Below are 20,787 nucleotides of genomic sequence, written 5' to 3' on the forward strand. Positions count from 1 at the left end.
GCAGAAATAAGCTTCAAAATTGGCCCAAGAAGCCCCCAGCCACTGGGAAGTAGAGCGGATTTCCGAGCCGGACTGGACACTGGTTTTTTAATTTTTATTTGGTGTGCATTGGAAGAGGGGTAGACTTATACGGCGAGTATATCCCAAACTCTATATTTTAACTGGAAAAGTTGGGGGGGTCGTCTTATACGCCCAGTCGTCTTATACGGCGGAAAATACGGTACTCTACCAAAGTGATTCCATCCAGCCCTTTGCCTAATGTCTAAGAGTGGAGAAATTTGGGGGGGGGGGGAGGGGGGTGGCAAAAAAGCCAAAAAGGAACTGGGTGGGGTTGAAAGAGCTCTTTGTAAGCAATCAGTTCAGACCTGCCCCTTCCCAGTAGGGAACGGGAGAGAGAAAGAGGAGTGGGCCTCAACATAAGGAGGTTCATCACTCTTGGGTTTAGATTACAGAACTCCCATAATAACGTATTGAGTTGGATCTTAATGTTGCAAGTTTTTACACACCCAAAATCAGGTTCGCCTTTTCCTTGTGCCTACAGAACTTGAGGATTTCTCCCACAGTTCTGAGGGGCCTGGAAATGAACCTGTGCGTTTCGGACGAGGACAGACCTACCTGTCTAATGGCCAGCTTTTGTATTTGCAAAGATCCAGGTGCAGCCATTGTAGTTTTGTGCGTCCCAGGAGGCATCGGTGCAACCTGACACTTGAGCTGCGCCTAACCCTGCTTCCTTTCTCACACCATCTTATTAAATAAGATGCAGACAGGGAGGGTTTCACTATCAGCAAAGCGTGTTTTCTCTTTCTTGCTGTTTTCTCTCTCACACACACACCCCCCACAACAGTTCTGCAAAAGTTGAACGTTTGCACAAGTTTTTGGCCAAATAAAGAATACGCCCTGTGGTGGATTTTTCTTCTTCTTGTGGGTCCACTTGGATGCTGCTGCTTTAAAGAAAGAAAGAAAGAAAGCAAACTGCCCGTAACATCCAAAGTGATCAGAAGCAAAACAGGTGGTGTTTAATGACACTGAACTTACCTTGGGAAACTGTTTTACTGGAATTAATACTTTCTGTCCCAATTTCATGTTTTTGTTAATCACTACATCAATGTACTTTTCTTCTTCCTTGCCTTCTTCCCCTTTTTGGAATTTTTCAATTTCTGCAACAGAGAGAACACAATTTGTTTTTAGAGTTAATTTCCCCCTAATTGCTTTGAACTTGTCTTCTGATTTACGTAAAAGTTTTTCTTCAGGGCAATTTTGAAAAATCTCACAGTACGCAGCACAGGAATCTGGTCTGTTTGTCTATCAAGTCAAGCACTCTGTTCTGTGGCTGACAGAAGCACCTTCAGAAATCATTTAATACTTGGTCGCTTTAACAGGGGGTGCCGTGGATGTAATCTGCATGGATGCACCACTGCATTTTGCTATGCTCCTTCTGCTTACATACATTGTCTTGATTTAAGCAATGGAGAGCAAAGTACAGCTGTTGAATCCCAGATTCCACTGCAATTTATGGCTGTCTGTCCTCATGGTTCCAGGTACACTTGGAAATCACATGGGCCAAAGATTTGAGGTTATATAAAAAAGGGAGGCGGAAATATGCCTTTATCTGGTTAGTTTCTTCACTGCTGATCAAACTCGCACAATTTAATAGTCAGGGAGGCGAATGAATCCTCTGTCTTTCCTTTTTAAGAAGTCATCTAATCTAGCAGCTACCAAGCGGAACCTACAATGAAGCGTTGCAATGCATTGTTCCTGCTAGGGGTCCAAGAATACTATATGCTGTAAAGGGCTCAAAATCAGGGCCTTCCAATCTCCAGCTCCCCATTCCCCAATATCTGTTCTTTTCCAAATGACCCTCAACATCCCATGGCTCCTAAAAAAATGTCAGGATCTCACTGGGCTCTTGGAAGGGGTTGTCCGCTTAGGTCAGGGGTAGGCAACCTAAGGCCCGGGGGCCGGATGCGGCCCAATCGCCTTCTCAATCCGGCCCGCGGACGGTGCGGGAATCAGCGTGTTTTTACATGAGTAGAATGTGCCCTTTTATTTAAACTGCATCTCTGGGTTATTTGTGGGGCATAGGAATTCGTTCATTTTCCACCCAAAAAATATAGTCCTGCCGCCCACAAGGTCGGAGGGACGGTGGACCAGTCCACAGCTGAAAAAGGTTGCTGACCCCTGGCTTAGGTTATGTGTTGTTGTTACTTCCTACAAAGCGCTGGGCCGGATCTGGAAGCAGCCTTCTGTCATGGGAAGGGAACCTTTGGATTAAGTCCAACAAAGAAATTCTGAGACGGTTCCTTTCTTTTAGGTTTAATGCACTCTGTGTAAAACTACTTCCTTCTATATACTCTTCATCCTCCTAAGAGGAAAGTGTTCTATTCCTGGGCCTTAATCAGCTGCTGCCTAAAGACATTTAGGACTTTATACACCCTAAAAGAGGCAAGGAAAGTTGTCAGCACGTTCAGAACTTTGCAGTTCCAAATTAGAAGCAGGCGGATTTGAGAAAGGAAGGAATTAATCCTACACAACTCTTCAATTATTCTCAAATAGTTTTTTTCGCCATTTAACAAGGGCTAAACCTGAACACAGTATTCCTAAGTACCTCATTAATGACGCTGATACAATGAATATTCATTATCACGGAAAAGTATATTTAGCCATCATTTGTTCCGCTTTCTCCCAAACTCTTCATTAAACTCAAAAAGGCCTCTGTTGAGGCTTTGGTATCTTATCTAGAACGTAAAATATCCCATGTGAAGAGGGCAGCCTTAAAATAAACCCATTCTGTACCTATGGAGGCACATTCACGCTGACAGCACTTAGCATTCATAAGGCACATAGTCGTGATCAAAGTGCGACACATGCAGTAATCCCTGCAACTGCTCTGTTAAGACAGATGGGTGTTATTATCCCCATATTGCAAACTGGGGGTTAGACACTGCTAACCTGCCTCAGGGCAATGAAGTACACAGCTGACAGCAACACACATATTCAAAATTTCCCCTCAAAACAGACGAGGCAGAGTAAATGGCCACAAAGTTTTTATTGGCTACTTTATTTTAGTTAGGAATTTAACTTCGGTTTGGAACCCCACTGTCAAACTTGCAGGCAAGGCTGCTCTTCTAAAATGAAGTTAGGACTGCCAACCTCTGCAACTGCCAACGTAACTGTATTTGCCAGAAAACATTATTTTGGAAACAGGACCGAAATAAACACACACGCACACACACAAAAGCCATGTAATAAGCAAAAGTGCAAACATCTGCTGTTTTGCTTCATTATCAAGCTACCGTATTTTTCGCTCTATAAGACGCACCAGACAACAAGACGCAGCTAGTTTTTGGAGGAGGAACACAAGGGAAAAAATATTCTGAATCTCAGAAGCCAGAACAGCAAGAGGGATCGCTGCACAGTGAAAATACGGTATTTCTCCCCTCAAGAATTCTTAAGCTGAAACCAGTTCCTAAATACGTTAAGGGTGAAACAACTGCAGGTATGCAATTAAACTTTATTAAAAAAAAAACAAATCGTATCAGATCAGCATTCCCCCCCCCCAAAAAAAGCAGCACAAAACTTTTTTCCAAGAATATGATGGAAAACTGGGGGAGCTGGCATTTCCTTGGAAGAAGAGCAATCCTAAAGTTGAGATAGCCCTACAGATACTAAAGACAGAATTGTGTTAAACTGCAGTAAAAAATACTACCGTATATGGAACTAACAATACTGGGAGCTACTATGAACAGCTGCTATAGAACCTGTTCACTAGGTTAGGTTAGACTAAGGCTGCATACAAACTATTCCTTTAAAGCACATTCAAAGCACATTTCCCCCCTCAAAGAATTCTGGGTACTGTAGTAAAAGGGCTGCCGGAAACTAACTCCACAGTGTTAGAAACTGAGATATGAAAGCTAGGAGTTCAATGGTCTCTTAAATCTAGGTTATGGGCGCAACAACGGGATGTCTAGGCACGCTTTTCTAATAACAAGAATGCAAAGCTGAAAATGAATGAACTGCAGCTAAAATATTATGTTCATTTTTCACATGGTCTAGTCCTTCCCCTGCTCACCCCCTGCATATTCTTAAGAGGGTCACTTTCATGGGTAGGCAAACTAAGGCCCGGGGGCTGGATCCGGCCCAATCGCCTTCTAAATCTGGCCTGCAGACAGTCCGGGAATCAGCGTGTTTTAACATGAGTAGAATGTGTCCTTTTATTTAAAATGCATCTCTGGGTTATTTGTGGGGCATAGAAATTCGTTCTTTTTTTCCTTCAAAATATAGTCCGGCCCCCCACAAACTATGTTTTTTTCCCCCATAATTTTTCTTGAATTTTCCATGTTTCATTTAATTCAGTACACATATTCACAACTTATAATATTTGCTCACAATGAGCTTAGACTTCCTTCTATCTCTCTTTCTGACATCCCTATAGTTTATAACATATTTTCCGCATTCCCGTAATCATTTCTTTATCCTATAATCACCTTAAAATATCACACTCTTGTTTATAAATCAACATCTTAATTTCACATTGCAAAACATTTCACGTTAATGCTACAAACGTTTTTAAATGGGTACAATTTTCTTTCAGATAATTAATAAATTTGCTCCAGTCCTTTTGATATTTTTTTTCGGGATGATTCCCGATTCTCCAACTCCACAAATTCTACCATTTTATTCTCTGTGAAGGAGGGTAACCTACAGGGCCCAGAATTCTTTGAGTGGAAGAATGTACTTCCAAGGTGTGATGGGTACACAGCCTACCGTATTTTTCGCTCCATAAGACACACCAGACCATAAGACGCACCTAGTTTTTGGAGGAGGAAAACAAGAAAAAGAATATTCTGAATCCCAGAAGCCAGAACAGCAAGAGGGATCGCTGCGCAGCGAAAGCAGCGATCCCTCTTGCTGTTCTGGCTTCTGGAATAGCTGCGCAGCCTGCATTCGCTCCATAAGACGCACACACATTTCCCCTTACTTTTTAGGAGGGAAAAAGTGAGTCTTATAGAGCAAAAAATACGGTAAGTTATGACTGGATGAGCTTAGGTCAGTCTTTCCCAACCCAATGCCCTTTCCAGACATTTTGGGCTACTATTCCAGCCAGCATGGTCAACAGGAGCCAAAATATCTGGAAGGCATCAGGTTGGGGAAGGCTAGCCTAGGTAGACTTGGTCCAAATCAAATGGCAGATATGCCTTCAGAATAGCCTGAACCTGTTTTGACTACAATGCCACACATGCATAGCTCCTGCCCAGCGCTTAGCCAGGCATAGGCAACCTTGGCCCTCCAGATGTTTTTGGGACTACAACTCCCATCATCCCCGACCACTGGTCCTGTTAGCTAGGGATGATGGGAGCTGTAGTCCCAAAACATCTGGAGGACCGAGTTTGCCTATGCCTGGCTTAGGCACTATGGCGACTCCTTCTAAGTATATCAAAACACTTAAAACGCAACACAACTTATGCAAACATCCCCATTTCTATCAGCTTGAGAAAGGATATGATGCACAACTCTTTATATTTGCTAGAGTGAAACAAAAATGAATTTGCTTAGTTTTAAGTTTGGGTTCCACATGCAAGTTTTATATGAAGCAAGTATTTTAGTCTGGGTTGTTATGCGAGCTGCACAGCCAGTTCTGTGGATCAAGACTTCGATTTGGATCATTCTGCGCATCTGTTGTTTTGTTCTGTGCTCCTCGGGCTCTGCTTACAAATTAGTAAAATGTGTATGCATTCTCTTCTATATTTCCTAGGGATGATAACCTGGACAAACGAATGTAATTTTTTTAAAAAAACTACCAAGCTTACCTAACACTGTATTGGCATTTGCCCACTGGTTCAATTGCATTAGCATTCATTGATTATGGCTAAAGAATTTTACGGCGTGAACCTTTAAAAATGGAAAACTTTCCATGGATATATGAAGCACGGGGGGGGGGGGGCAGATTCACAGAAAATTTGCCATTCCCATTTTACTCAGCAGTATTCTACTACGCAGCCATGGAGGGCTATCAAGATTACCATATTTTTCTGAGCATAAGACTATTATTTTTTTCCTAATTTTTTGAAGTTTAAAATAAGGTGTCGTCTTATACACGGATAGTGCATAGTGCATTTTCTTAATTTTGGGTTAAAAGACATAGGGGCTGTCTTATACATGGGGACATCTTATACACGGAAAAATATGGAAACTCTTGTAATTAATATTATTTATTATTAAAAGGTAGAGACATCACCTTGCCAACAAAGGTCCGTATAGTAAAAGCTATGGTTTTCCCAGTAGTGATGTATGGAAGTGAGAGCTGGACCATAAAGAAGGCTGATCGCCAAAGAATTGATGCTTTTGAATTCTGGTGCTGGAGGAGACTCTTGAGAGTCCCATGGACTGCAAGAAGATCAAACCTATCCATTCTGAAGGAAATCAGCCCTGAGTGCTCACTGGAAGGACAGATCCTGAAGCTGAGGCTCCAATATTTGGCCACCTCATGAGAAGAGAAGACTCCTTGGAAAAGACCCTGATGTTGGGAAAGATGGAGGGCACAAGGAGAAGGGGACGACAGAAGACGAGATGGTTGGACAGTGTTCTCGAAGCTACCAGCATGAGTTTGACCAAACTGCGGGGGGCAGTGGAAGACAGGAGTGCCTGGCGTGCTCTGGTCCATGGGGTCACAAAGAGTCGGACACGACTAAACAACTAAACAACAACAAATTATTAATATTAGTATTTACTTTTATTTATTATCAAATGAGGACAAACTAGCATAGAATCATAGAATATTAAAGTTGGAAGGGATTCAAGGGTCATCTATGATACAATGAAGTCTAAGAAGAGCCCCATGTAGAACCAGAAGTTGCAAGCTGCCTACTGTCATTTTGACCAGTTTCTCACTACCACAAAATAAATGTCAAAGGTGACCTTGTCCATTCTCCTTATTTCCACTGCTGTTTTGAGGAAGCATGAAACCCAGGTGCTATCAAAGTAGCCCCAAAACTCACTTCAGGATTGTTTCCACTATATAGCATGCTAAATTAATAGTGGATAGCCAAGCCAGAGCAATGAGGAAATCCAATCAGATTTTCAAGGTCGAATGAGCAGGAGGATTTGCCTTCCCTTAATCCCTAGATTACATTCTGTACTACTAGTAGGCTTTGTGCGTCTCCTAGCTCAAATATAATAGATGAACATGTGATTAAGGTTTCTGATAATGCTAAGGATTAAAATCCCGTGTTCCCAAACCATGGACCCAAATGTTTATAGTAGTCCAGAAATTCATGTCAGTGGAGGAATTACTGGATTTTGTTCAGAGCAGAGTAGGCTAAGCAAGGATTGCTTCCCACTGAACCCACATGGCAGACCATAATATAATTGAGTGCATTAGATAATGGAAAAGTAGACTTGTTTCACTTTAATCTCCGAGACAGAATTAAATCTTCCTCTGAGAGGACTATTATTGTCAGCTATGTTACTTCTATTAAAGTTGCGTGCAAAAGAATTTAGGGCCTTATTAAAGTGATGTGCTGCTGTTTTTTCCTGCCGCACGTACTTCCTGCTCTATAGACTTCCATCAGTAGCCAAGGCCAAACAGGAAACGCTTGGATCAAGTAGACACTTCTGCAAAACCAGGAGTCCTTCTGCTTTATCAAATACAATTTCCGCAAAAATGAGCTCCACATTCAAAATATTCTAACTGGTGGTGCCAGTGGTTGGGTCTTCCTGGGTGACGCCAACCCACAACAGAGCCTTCTCAGTGGCAGCCCCCTACTTGTGGAAGTCCCCTCCCTGGTGAGGTATGTCAGTCTTCATCACTAACTTTCAGGAGGACTTTGAAAACATTCCTGCTGACCCCGGCATTTGATGGCTGAAAGATACTCTTCCAAGAATCTTGAAATGATTAGCTGTGAGGTTAATGCGGTTGTTTTACATCTTTTTAGACGTTTCAAGTATTTCAAGTTTCAAGTATGCTTCTACAACTAAGTGTTTTAAATTTGTTGTTAACCGCCCTGAGCCCGGTTTTGTGAACCGGGAAGGGCGGGGTATAAATATTATTATTATTATTATTATTATTATTATTATTATTATTATTAATTTTTTATTATTATTATTCATTCTACCACTTATATGTTTGTCACCCTGGGTTCCTTTGGGAGGAAAGCTGGGACAGAAATGTAATATAAACAAATATTTAACACCCTTTCGTTCTGACAGCATTCAAAGACTCTTCTCAGGGCTCTGCCAGTGGGGTTTTATTTATTTAATTTTTATTTTAGCATGACAAATCCAAGCAGAGAGTTATGAGATGTCTCTCTGTTTGAAAATGAAGCTGTCCCAAGGAGTAGCTTAAGCTTTGCTTAAGACATTCATTTTCGCTAGTACATTATCAAGGTTATTATCACAAAATAAATCTTTAATGGGGTTCATAATGGTGCTTTAAATCACAACAGTAAGCTCTACAGCTTGATCTTAAAGTTTAACATGTGATGGACTGCAATCGTAATGGGCTGGTTTCTGCATACAACTACAGGCATACCTTGGAGATACTGTAAGTTCGGTTCCAGACTGCCGCAATAAAGCCAATCACTTTTTTTTTGGTTTCCCATATAAAAGTTATGTTCACACTATACTATAGTCTATTAAACCAGCCCCAGCAAAACCCCAGCTCCAGCCCTTGCCAGGTCTACCCCTATGGCCAGAAAAGGGGTGGCGGTCCGTGTTAGAAACTCAGAAACATAAACAAGACAACAAATGGCTCCTTAAACCAAGGTTACAGTTGCCAAAACCGAGTGTCCAGTTGCCATTTGGGGGCAAGACGGCTCTAAAGTCTTACTTTTCAAGTGATGGGCTGACGGTGATTGATTCCCAGTTAAACATCTGGCTAGTTTAGATGACAACCTTGAGCTCGGTTAAGAACTTTTGAGAACTTAAAGAAGAAAAGTCACTTGATCCAGGGACAGTCCACATATACCGTATTTTTTGCTCCATAAGACACACTTTTTTCCTCGTAAAAAGTAAGGGGAAATGTCTGTGTGTCTTATGGAGCGAATGCGTGGTCCCTGGAGCTGAATTGCCCATTGGGTCACCCCAAATTCACCATCAGATCACATAGCATGTCCATCGCTATAGCCTGCACCAAAAAAAATCACGCACCTACTGTTGAGTGGGTCCACAATGGCACAAAAACGTGTTTACAAAGCATGGATCCACATGGATCCTCAGGATTTTTCCATTGGGTCACCCCAAATTCACCATCAGATCACATGTCTTTGGTCACAGCATGAACCACAAAAATCATACATCCACTGTTTCGTTCAGAATATTTTTTTTCTTGTTTTCCTCTAAAAACTAGATGCGTCTTATGGAGCGAAAAATACGGGGGGGGGGTATATACACACACACTTATTGGCATATCACTTTTTCTTAATGACTCCTGCTACTGCTCAGAAAAAGCATTTTGGTTCAAGATATTCATTCTGATTGTGCAGATAAAATATAACTGACTGAATTCTACAGGATATGGTATTTGTGTGTGAAAACAGTCCAGATCCAATGATCCTCAGGCATGCATCTCCAGATGGGGGAGATGTCAGTCGCCATCCTGGAACCCGGACATCTTCAATCGGTCGCAAGTGGTCAATAGCCAGGTGCAAAATGCGCCTGGCGCATGGCTAATTTCGAACAGCGGAGGAAGCGAACTTCTTTTTCCTAGAAGTGGCTGGGCTGCCTGCTGCTGCCCCTGTGTCCTTGTAAGGAGCAATGTCTGTGAAGTTCAAAAAGCAAAGCACAATAAAACGAGCTACGCTTGTAGTTCCAAACAAGATCTACGCACCATAGGAAGACAGCAGGAATCCAATTCCAGTAAGATGCTGTTTATAGAACTGCCTGCTAAAAAGGTAATTCAGGGCCAGTAACCAGGCAGGATTCAAATCACTGCTTAGGGCCCACACAACAGGCTTTGTACTAATTCAGTGGATGATTTAAAAAGGAACAAAAACTATATTTAAATGCATCTCCCATGGCTCATGCCATTATCAGTTTCAAAAGCAGGTTTTTTTTTGCTCCCCATTTCTAGGAATTCTGGCTACTATATCTGCAGAAAGAGTGGATCCTTCCCATGCCTGCTTTCATGAATAAATCAATATTCTGCAAGTCAAATGTGGGACTAGCAAAAATTAACAAAATCAGAACAGATGGATTTGCAACTCTCGGACACTCCAGCTAAGGACATATTTACACTGTTAAATTCCTGCATGCAACTGTGGAAAGTGGATATCCAAGCCAAATCCGTTCACATGCAAGTATGAAGTGGCTGTAACTTACATGACAACCATGGGCAGAAAACTCACAACGACACAACTTACTTGATACAGTGGTACCTCGGGTTAAAAACTTAATTTGTTCCGGAGGTCTGTTCTTAACCTGAAACTGTTCTTAACCTGAAGCACCACTTTAGCTAATGGGGCCTCCTGCTGCCGCCGCGCCGCCAGAACACAATTTCTGTTCTCATCCTAAAGCAAAGTTCTTAACCTGAGGTAATATTTCTGGGTTAGCGGAGTCTGTAACCTGAAGCGTATGTAACCTGAAGCGTATGTAACCCAAGGTACCACTGTATAGGATTTAATGTGTGTCAAAGGTAAGTCAATGAGATGATAAGAATCTGGGCATGGTAGCCATGAACGCTGGAGTAGGATGGTGGAAGAAATATCATGTATGTAACGAACAAGCTGTGTCTATATTTGTGACCTGTTCCGAGTTATATACTCCCTTTTGTAGATGCAATAGCAAACTGATTTGGCATTACTGGTTCTCCTTGCTGCTTCATTGTGCCTGCTCTTTAGATGTCTGATATACACCTAAAGCCATCACTTTCATTTCTTTCTTCTCTCTAACCTCTGAAGAGCCCACCAAATTTAGGTATCTAAAGTCCTCCTTGCTAGTTTATATAACAGCTTCTAGCTACATTCTCTTCGTTTTATGGCTATCAGCATGTCCCGCTTTCATCTGTTCCACAATTCAGAGAGACATTTATTTCCCTACCCTTTCGGTTATGCTTCCTTCCACATTCAGCACCATTTCCCCTCAACAGGATTCCACTAACTTCAAGAAATCTTTTATTTTATAACCTGTTCTTCCTCCAGAAAGCTCAAGTCATTGATAGGACTCTCTTCCTTCCCCCAAAAAATGGTACACAACCTTCAAGTCTCTGCTAAGCACATCTGACCTGCTTCTTTACCAGGTCAAATTTCTTGTCCTTCAGTAGGTAACTGAACATTTTCAAAAAAGACAAAGAAAGATTCCTTCACCTCTCTTCTTTGCATTTACACAACTCCAAAGCAGATTACATGACACAAATATTTATGAAATATTTATGAAAACGAAGCGGATAAAGTACAACCAGCTAATAATTTATATATATCTCAACCTTGCCACTAAACTCCAGCCAAGGCCTGGATGAATAACTAGGTATTCAACTGGTGCAAAATATTCAAATAAGAGTAGGTGTCAGCCATTCTCAGAGGAGGAAGATTTTCAAAGTTATGTGCTGCTTTCCAAAAAGACTCTCACCCACTTTGCTGTGCAGGAGGTATCAACTAAAGGCACCACAGCCAAAAAAAAAAAAAAAAAAAATCCTCTTCAGCAGATCTGGAGCAGGATAAACTGTTCTCTTCGGAATCCAAGTTCCAAACTGTACAGGTTTAAGGAGCACATTGGCAGCTACTGCAGAATTCTGCTAAAGGCCATTAATAAACTGAACAAATCTAAAAACTCTTTGCGATGGATACTGGAGTAAGCAAGGCCTGAAGTAATCATGGACTCAGAAGAATATATGCCCATATCTGCAAGTATTTTGTAAGACAGCCGAAGTTTATTGCCCAATTTCTACATCTTAGGCATTACTAATATCAGATGTATTTGATTTAAATCAAGAATTCTACCAATTACGAGCAGGTTTTGTAACACACATTTCTTTTTCAAAGTACTGTCAATGTATTTCAAATGATTCGAGCTGTTCAAGACATAGGTAAAGGTAAAGTGACCCCTGACCATTAGGTCCAGTCATGGCCGACTCTGGGGTTGTGGCGCTCATCTCACTTTATTGGCCGAGGGAGCCGGCATACAGCTTCTGGGTCATGTGGCCAGCATGACTAAGCCGCTTCTGGCAAACCAGAGCAGCGCACGGAAACACCGTTTACCTTCCCGCTGGAGTGGTACCTATTTATCTACTTGCACTTTGACATGTTCTTGAACTGCTAGGTTGGCAGGAGCTGGGACCGAGCAACGGGAGCTCACCCCGTTGCAGGGATTCGAACCGTCAACCTTCTGATCGGCAAGTCCTAGGCTCTGTGGTTTAACCCACAGCGCCACCCGCGTCCCTTTGTTCAAGACATAGAATTCCACAAAGGACGAATACTATCTGACAGTTAAATCAAGACACAGAAACATACATTGCAGCTCTGCTGGACAAGGACCCATCTTGTCTACCATTCCATTTCCAACAGTGGCCGGAAATATGCCTCTGAAAGCTCACAATCAGGGCAAAGGGATCACTCTTATTTTACACCCACACCCAGCAACAGGCATCTAGAGGCACACAAGCATGGATGATCAGCTATCGCAGCCAATGCAATAGACTTCTCTAGCCTTTTGTCTACACCCCTTTGCAAAATTTTCAACTCAGCAGCCCTCATTATGACATATGGAAGCAAAACCTGCACCATGTGAAGGAGTACGTTTTGACTGCCTGACTCTACTGCTCCATTTCATGGGGCAGTCTTTTGCCCCCTTCCAAAGTATTGCTCCCACACTGAGTGGGAAGGTGCTTAGTATCCCCAAACATCCATGCACACAGTGCAAATGTCTACATCAGAAAAGCTTTCATGCATACAGCTGTACATGAAATAAGGCTTCCTCACTGCAGAAGCTGGTACTCAAACCAGAGCGTGCAACATTGGGGTGGGGGTAGACCCAGCTTCTGGGGGCATCCTTACTCCCTGTGTGCACTAACAAAAATGCAGTCAACACTTCTGCAAGATGTTCCAGTGTTATTTGCAAGGAGGGAAGCTGCACGGTCAGAGGAAAAGCAATGTTGTCCAGGGTTGTAAAGACTGCGGAGAGAATAATTGGGTGCACTCTTCCCACCTTGGATCAAATCTATGCTTCCAGGTGCCACAAGAAAGCTGCAGAGATAGCGCAGGATAGCGCACACCCCGGAAATGATCTCTTTCAGCTTCTACCTTCTGGAAGAAGTTACAGGGTTATAAAGACTAGGACTAGCCGCCTGAGAAACAGTTTCTATTCAAATGCGATTTTGGTTTTGAACGCAGTGTAAGGTAGTCTCTATGGGAGTATATTGTATTTAAAAATGGTGTATCAGAGTTTTTAGGGGCTAACCAGGCTGGGATAGCAGGCTTGTTGGTTTTTGAATGTCTGATGTAGATTTTCAATTTCGTTGTTCTGTATGGGACAATGACAATAAAGATTATCGTATCATATCCATATTTCTCATGATTTCATAAATTTCTAGCACTGCTGAAGACTCCTTATTCAGGAGCAGTCCCACTGAATACAATACAGATTACACTGAAGCTTTTGCTGTCTTTTCATCATTATTGTGCAAGATGCATGTAGGATATTGTGTGTGGATGCCCACCCCAAAAAACAAAATAAAACTACACCCATACAAACAGATACAACTAAAAAATCCAACCAAAAATAATACATGGCATGGAGGATTTCTCTTGGTATTAACCCAATTCAACAAAACTGCTTCTGTAACTTCCCTCTGTGTGGACTACAATTAAAGCAGCCAGTCACTAATTAGTCGTAGCTTCCCAACTCATCTGAACCGACAAATTAGTTATCTGCTTTGGAAAAAGCGACTTTTGTAAACAAACTTCAGGCTGTGGTTTAACATCCTGACTTATTCGGAAGCTCCTAGCCAGCTTTCCAGTTCAGAGGAAGTCAGAAACAATGGTTGAGGATTTCCTGTTTTAATCAGGCTTCACACAATGGGGGCAAAAGGGGCTCGTTCATTTCTGAGCATAAGCTTTGATCATCAAACCACAACCAGTCTTTTTGCCTCCTGTTGATATACTCTACTTTTTTGTATTTATATACAAAACCGAATAAGAGGAATATAATATTCCAATGACAAGTGTCATTAGGAAATAAAGGCGAAATTCGATTCTTTTAACAGAATGTGAATTCCTCAAGTTTCTCCTAGTAGAAGAGTTTTTTTTCTTTTCCCCCAAGGCAGACATACCAGGAATAAACAGTTCAAGAACACAGCAAGATAAAAAGTATCAGAAAAACAGAACGGCTTGCTATACACATGCAGACACTCTTCTATTCCCCCATAACTATGTTTTCCCTGCTCCCGTCTGTTTCTGTTCCATCTTTGTTAGTTATTTTGACATGCAAAAATCAAGGCTAGACATTAGCTCCCCGCCCCCTCTAAAATCAAGGCAGCGAGAGAATTTAGGTCCTGTAAATTAGCTAGATCAGCGCAGTTTGCCCTGCACTGCTGCTACAAACTCAGCAGAACCCAACTACAAGCAATGGATGTTTTGAATCAGCATTTTGATGCAGTCCAATAATTACTTAAGTTTCACCTCAAAGGTTACTTATCTGTGCAGATAAATATGTACTTTTTAAAAGAAAAGGTGACGTGGACAGAGCTTGTGTTTCTGCATCTGGAAATGGTCTAGGGCAGGCACTGGCAAACTCGGCCCTCTAGCTGTTTGGGGAGGGGACTAAAATTCCCATCATCCCTGACCACTGGTCCTGTTAGCTAGGGATGATGGGAGTTGTAGTCCCAAAACATCTGGATGGCCGAGTTTGCCTATGCCTGGTCTAGGGCAGGGGCCGGTAAAATATGAACTGAGATAGTGTTGTGCATTATTCTTTGGATTTCCTAAATAAAGACATCCCCTGGACTATGCAAGCACACACCCAAACATAGACCCTACACTCCATTTCCAGTTTATTCTCAATGATTCAATTGTTTTAAGTAGGCCCAACCTTTGCTCAGCTGACAAGGACCACATGCCAGTAGCCAAAACAACTGCTCAGAACAAAATATTGACAGAACAAGAGATAATAATAGTAATAATAATAAATTTTATTTATACCCTGCCCTCCCCAGCCAAGGCCGGGCTCAGGGCAGCAAACAAGCAATAATAAAAACAAACTGAATGAATACAACTTAAAAACAAGATTAAAATACAACAATTAAAACATTGAAACATTAAAATGCAGCCTCATCACAGGAGGAGAAAGGAGAAAAGAAAAAGGGAAAAGGAAAGAGGGGGAGGGAATCAAATTGACTCCAAGCCGAAGGCCAGGCGGAACAACTCTGTCTTACAGGCCCTGCGGAAAGAAATCAGATCCTGCAGGGCCCTGGTCTCATGAGGCAGAGCGTTCCACCAGGCCGGAGCCAGTGTTGAAAAGGCCCTGGCTCTGGTTGAGGCTAATCTGACTTCCTTAGGGCCCGGGACCACTAGGGTGTTGCTATTTATGGACCTTGAGGCTCTCTGTGGGGCATACTGGGAGAGGCGGTCCCGTAGGTACGAGGGTCCTAGGCCGTGAAGGGCTTTAAAGGTCAAAAGCAGCACCTTAAATCTGACCCTGTACTCCACCGGGAGCCAGTGCAGCTTGAAAAGCACTGGGTGAATATGCTCCCATGGCAGAGACCCCGTGAGGAGCCTCGCTGCAGCATTCTGCACCTGCTGGAGTTTCTGGGACAGCTTCAAGGGCAGCCCCGCGTAGAGCGAATTACAGTAGTCAAGCCTGGAGGTGACCGTCGCATGGATCACTGTGGCCAGGTCGGGGTGGGAAAGGTAAGGGACCAACACACCATGATCGCTGGCAAACATGCCATGAACGCCGGCAACATCAACCATGCTGTGTGCCAATCCCTTGCAGATATCCGCGGCGCCACGTTGTGTATTCACAGCATTGACCAAGCACTGTAACTCTCCAGTGGTTTGACCTCCCCCCTGAAGACACTCTTCCACTGTCTCCCGAGACAGACAGATGCCAACCAACACCGAATGCAGGAAAACCTCTGAGCCTTGGGAATGCAAACCTCTTAAGGGATGGAGAGAGCAGAGCTACTGCCCTTGGTCATCATCTCCCTTATTTGTGGGGGATTTAAATGCCCAAACAAGGCCCAAGTTCCAGAGAGAATCCATTCCGAAGTCTCCTGCCTCCCACGCTCAACACAAAGAACTCATTTCCCGAGATATGAAAAATAGCTATGAGAAATGTAATTGATTCTTTCCGTAATTATAATAGTAAAAGATGGACCATTACAGAAGAAACGGTAATAAAAGGAACAGCTTTCTACTTAGCTGCCTTTTACAAACACAGCAGGTGCCATGGTTGGAGTAGGCTTGACACACTAAACCCTTTTAACTAAAAAAAGAAATGCCACCATTTCAGATATTTGAATACTGTACTTAATGAATATTTTCAAAAACACAAAAAAGAAAAGGTGCATTTTGATGGTGCCCACAGGCTTACTTCAACGGAAGCTAAATAAAATTGTGAAAAAAATCTCCCCTGTGGAGAGCTGACCAAATATATTGCTACAGATTTGGGGTAACCGAGTTTGGGGGTTGAAAGGGCACCTTAACTGCTAGAGCTAGAGAATGTTTGAAATTAATAAATGGTGGAATTTAGATAATATTTGGAGTATTGAAATGCCAGGCCAGTAAAAAAAATACAGGCTAAGCTTCTTTTCCAGGTCAGGGCCTCAAACTTGTAAGAAATACAATTACTTTTATAAGAAAGTAAAGTACTTTTGTAAGAAAGAAAAGGTGCTAGAAGCAAGTCATTAACCCATCAATGGAAACCATCAACCAGGCAGGGGGCTCCACCGGTGAGGGGAGGAGGCTGCCAAATTGTCACACAGGAAAAATGTGTCCTTTTGGAATTTAGAGGGGGGAGAGAGAGAGAGCTCAATCAGCTGCTGTGAAAGCCAGAACCATCTTGGCAGGCTGGCTGAAGCTGAGAGAGGTATGGAGATGTCTGGGAACCCAGTGCTGGGCTGCTGTGAAGGACGGGGTCCTCCTGAGATGCGAATGCTGTGAAATTTCTCTCTACTTAAAACATTTGGTGTAAATAAATCATATTTCAAAGACCCTGCAGACTCCGCCGTGCCTCATTTTCCCCAAAGGAACACAGGCCCTAACTGGGTGCCAAATGGCTTGGAATATTGTGCCGGGCGGTCAGCGGAGATTGGGGTGGCCAGTAGCAATATTGTGTGACAGACTGAAGGGATATTATTTTTAGCAGTTCATGCTTACAGAGCTTAAGGCAGACTTGACAACATCTAGGCACACAACATTGAGAAGGGATGGTTTAAGAGACCACAAGAGGCAAGGCACTCCATTAGAATGGGTACTCAGGAGCTTTCTTAATAAGAATAACCTTAGGAAGTTAGACAATGAGCTTTGAAGCCCAGGGCTCTCCAGAGAAACCAAGAGAAGGCATAAAGAATAGCTGTGGTGGAACTGACCAAAGGTCTATCTAAGCCAACATTGTTTTCATAGTGGTCAATCAAATGTCTATAGGAAACCACAAAGGCAGGAGATACAAAAGATTCACCTATGTTGTACTCAGTAGATGTGCTATTTTATGAGCCAGCTCCAGCAGACCCACAGCAACCTGTCCTCTAGCAGAACAGAGCCAGACCACAGAGTTCACTGGCACTAGAGAATCCCACCCACTTCCATTCATATTCTGGAACGGTATATTTCCTCAAGATGGAAATGTTTCAGATGTGCAGGGCCACACGCGTGTCCCAAACAGGTGTGATCACAGTTCTCTTGAGATCAGGCTGTCATTGCACCATGAAAGTGGGAAATTATTGTTGTGCTCTCGTTATGTTCCCCGGCGTACCAGCAATAGTTCAAAAGCTTGAAATATCCTCAACGTTTTCAAGTCCAAGCTGTTACTGAAGGGAAGCGCTCCATCTCTTTCGATCGTAATGATCTGGTCGCCAAGGACAGCATACAGATGATTAATGCTTCGGCCCAAGTCAACTCCTCCTAGCAAGATCAGGATAAGGGTTAAGCTACATTTCTCACTTTTAATTGCACAGACCATTTAGGTATACTGTGTGAGACCAGCTATCTTCTACAATTATCAGACTCCAGAGGTCACCAATTAGAACCCTGCAAGGATTGGAATTAAAAAGAAGGCTTCGCGATTAGGTGAAGTAATGATCCAAAAAAGAGATTAGTTCTGTTCAGCCTGCACTCATTATAAAAACCATTTCCTTTGTGTGAAGATTCAATGTCTTGTTTATCCTCCTGGCGTTATCTCACTATGGGACAGAAGTACAATTGCGTGGATGTCGTCTAGAGGAGGCACAAGAGGGCATTCAGATATTGCTGGATGCGAGAGAAAAGCCTTTGGTTTTCACTATTTCTTTCTAACCAGGGATGTGGGCATGGCTGGCAGCGGTGTGGAGGGGACTCTGAATTGTAGGCATGGCTCATTGTCCTTCTCGTGGTGATGAATGAGAGGGGCTCAGGGTGAAGTCAGATGGCCAGAGCTTCCCAAATATAGTCAGAATAAATCTGCAAGGCACCTAACACATTGAGAGGAGCAGATGAGGGAGCTCAAAACAGCAGCCCCTGAGGAGACCACAAGAGTCAGAACTCAGCCCCCTACCCCACATCTTCTCAGAGATACTTGAAGGCACTTAAGCCCCAAGGTGATGCAAACCATCAGCAACCTTGTTTGGTCTTTTGTATCTTGTGTTTCCTCTCTGTTTTAGCATTTAATTTGTCAGTACTTTTATATGTTACCTTGAGCACCTAAATGCACTGATGAGTCTAGCTTGTTGGGTAAAATAAATGAACGTAGATTCTTCTGGCCTTGAAATATTATTATTTTTCTGGCACCATTAACAATCCTTGACTCGCCCAAGATAGGGCACCAAATGCTAAACTCCAACAACACACTTAACATTCCTGAAAACATTCATCTTTTAAACCCAGATTTCAAGGTTGGGTGCCAATAAAAAAATAATATATTTGTGTTACTATGGGGTGGAGCTGGTGACCAGGGGGAGGAAAAACATTTCTGAGTAACTTTTGCTCTTGTGTCATTACTGGAAAAATGGTTATTTGTGCTGATAAACATCTGTAACCAAATACACATCAGACTTACTGGGTCCTAATCCAGACAGGGAGATCTGCATAAGGAAATTAAGATCTTATATTAAGATCCCTGTTGGATTAGATCATGGGTAGGCAAACTAAGGCCCAGGGGCCGGATCCGGCCCAATTGCCTTCTAAATCTGGCCCGCAGACGGTCTGGGAATCAGTGTGTTTTTATATGTGTCCTTTTATTTAAAATGCATCTCTGGGTTATTTGTGGGGCATAGGAGTTCGTTCATTTTTCTCTCTCCAAAATATAGTCTGGCCCCCCACAAGGTCTGAGGGACAGTGGACCGGCCCCCTGCTGGAAAAGTTTGCTGATCCCTGGATTAGATCAATGGGCACAGCACAAGATCTTTTGCTTTTTGGTACTCATTCTTCTCTTTTATTTTCCCTCTCCTTTTTCACTGCTCAGAAATGCATGCTCATCTGATCACATGAGGGGGAGAAGAGGTTGTTTTGCAGTCGCAGAGCTGAAAATTGAATTCCTGTTTCCAACTCTGGGGGCAAAGGAAATTCACTCCTGAGAGTGACAGAAAAGAATTATAAAGGGCAAAAGAGAGTTGCTACCAATCTGCTTGAGTGACTGATAACACAATCCTGCAAATGCTTACTCAAAAGTAAGCACAACTGAATTTTTTTTAAATGTGCTCAAAGGGAAATGTACAGGACTGCAGTCCAAGCATCTCTTTCGGTGCACCTGGTGATTGCAAGAAAAAGCAAAACATCCAGTAAAGAGCTCTTCCCTTCTTTGAGAAGTATTGCACAACACAGGGGTAATCAACATGGTGCACAGAAGGTCAAGAAAGTCTTCTGCCCTTTTAAAGGTAAGTGTGGCCTTCTCAACATATGTGGTTTGCTCTTTACAAACCAATTGCCCTCATTAACTTACACAGCTTGTGTGCTCTTATGCTGTAGTTTTCAGTGTTAATAAAGAGGTCACCTGAGGAAGGCTTCTGTCACCCCCAGTAGGAAGGACAAACATAAAACAACAGCAGAATACGCTGGACTCAACACCATCAGCAAACTAAGAACACACATGAGCAAGAGGTCAAACTCAATTAAATGAATTGCAAAAAAGTGTTAAAACTCATGTTGATATACGGATAAAATTAACCTTTTCTGCACTTTGAGGCGTTAAAGAACATCAACTGCAATATCATACAGTAAAGATTATCGAGTTTAGCTGCAGCTGGGAGCAAAGAGCCTGACAATGAATTAAGTCCCAGGTGACACAGAATTTCAGCCTATCATGTATGTTCTTTTTATAGCCATATAAGTAGCTGTCTTCTGAGCAAAGGAGATAGGTATCTGTTTCCCACTTTCAAACCTAGAGCAAGAGGCAGCTTGTTTCTACCTTGTTATATTGCTTGAGACACGTTGACCTATCACTGGTCTATGGTCCTTCAGGGAGTTCCGCATCTGCAATCAACTATATTTGGACAGGAGCGACTCCAAGTGCATGTGAGCCTTAAAGAAATGGGTCCCTATTTGTTGCTTGCCAACCCTTTAACTGAGACCAAAAGGATGGCAGAAATCGTACACTCCATGATGTTTTGAAGTGGTGCCTTGATTTGCTAGTAATCGAGACGAGGAAGCGAAGCCCTAACACGAAGAGACG

At 42.6% G+C, this 20,787-nt stretch overlaps 1 protein-coding gene across 2 annotated transcripts in view; it reads right to left on the minus strand.

Annotated features, from left to right (window-relative positions):
• Positions 1-20,787, minus strand: part of KHDRBS3 (KH RNA binding domain containing, signal transduction associated 3) — a 119,634-nt gene that overhangs the window by 70,911 nt on the left and 27,936 nt on the right. For both annotated transcript variants that reach the window (XM_081012755.1, XM_081012756.1), the window contains exon 2: positions 1,036-1,157. In XM_081012755.1, the coding sequence (XP_080868881.1) occupies positions 1,036-1,157 (122 nt within the window). The remainder of the gene's footprint in view (positions 1-1,035; positions 1,158-20,787) is intronic.

This window comes from Podarcis pityusensis, assembly GCF_964106645.2.
Source record: "Podarcis pityusensis genome assembly, chromosome: 7".
NCBI lineage: Eukaryota > Metazoa > Chordata > Lepidosauria > Squamata > Lacertidae > Podarcis > Podarcis pityusensis.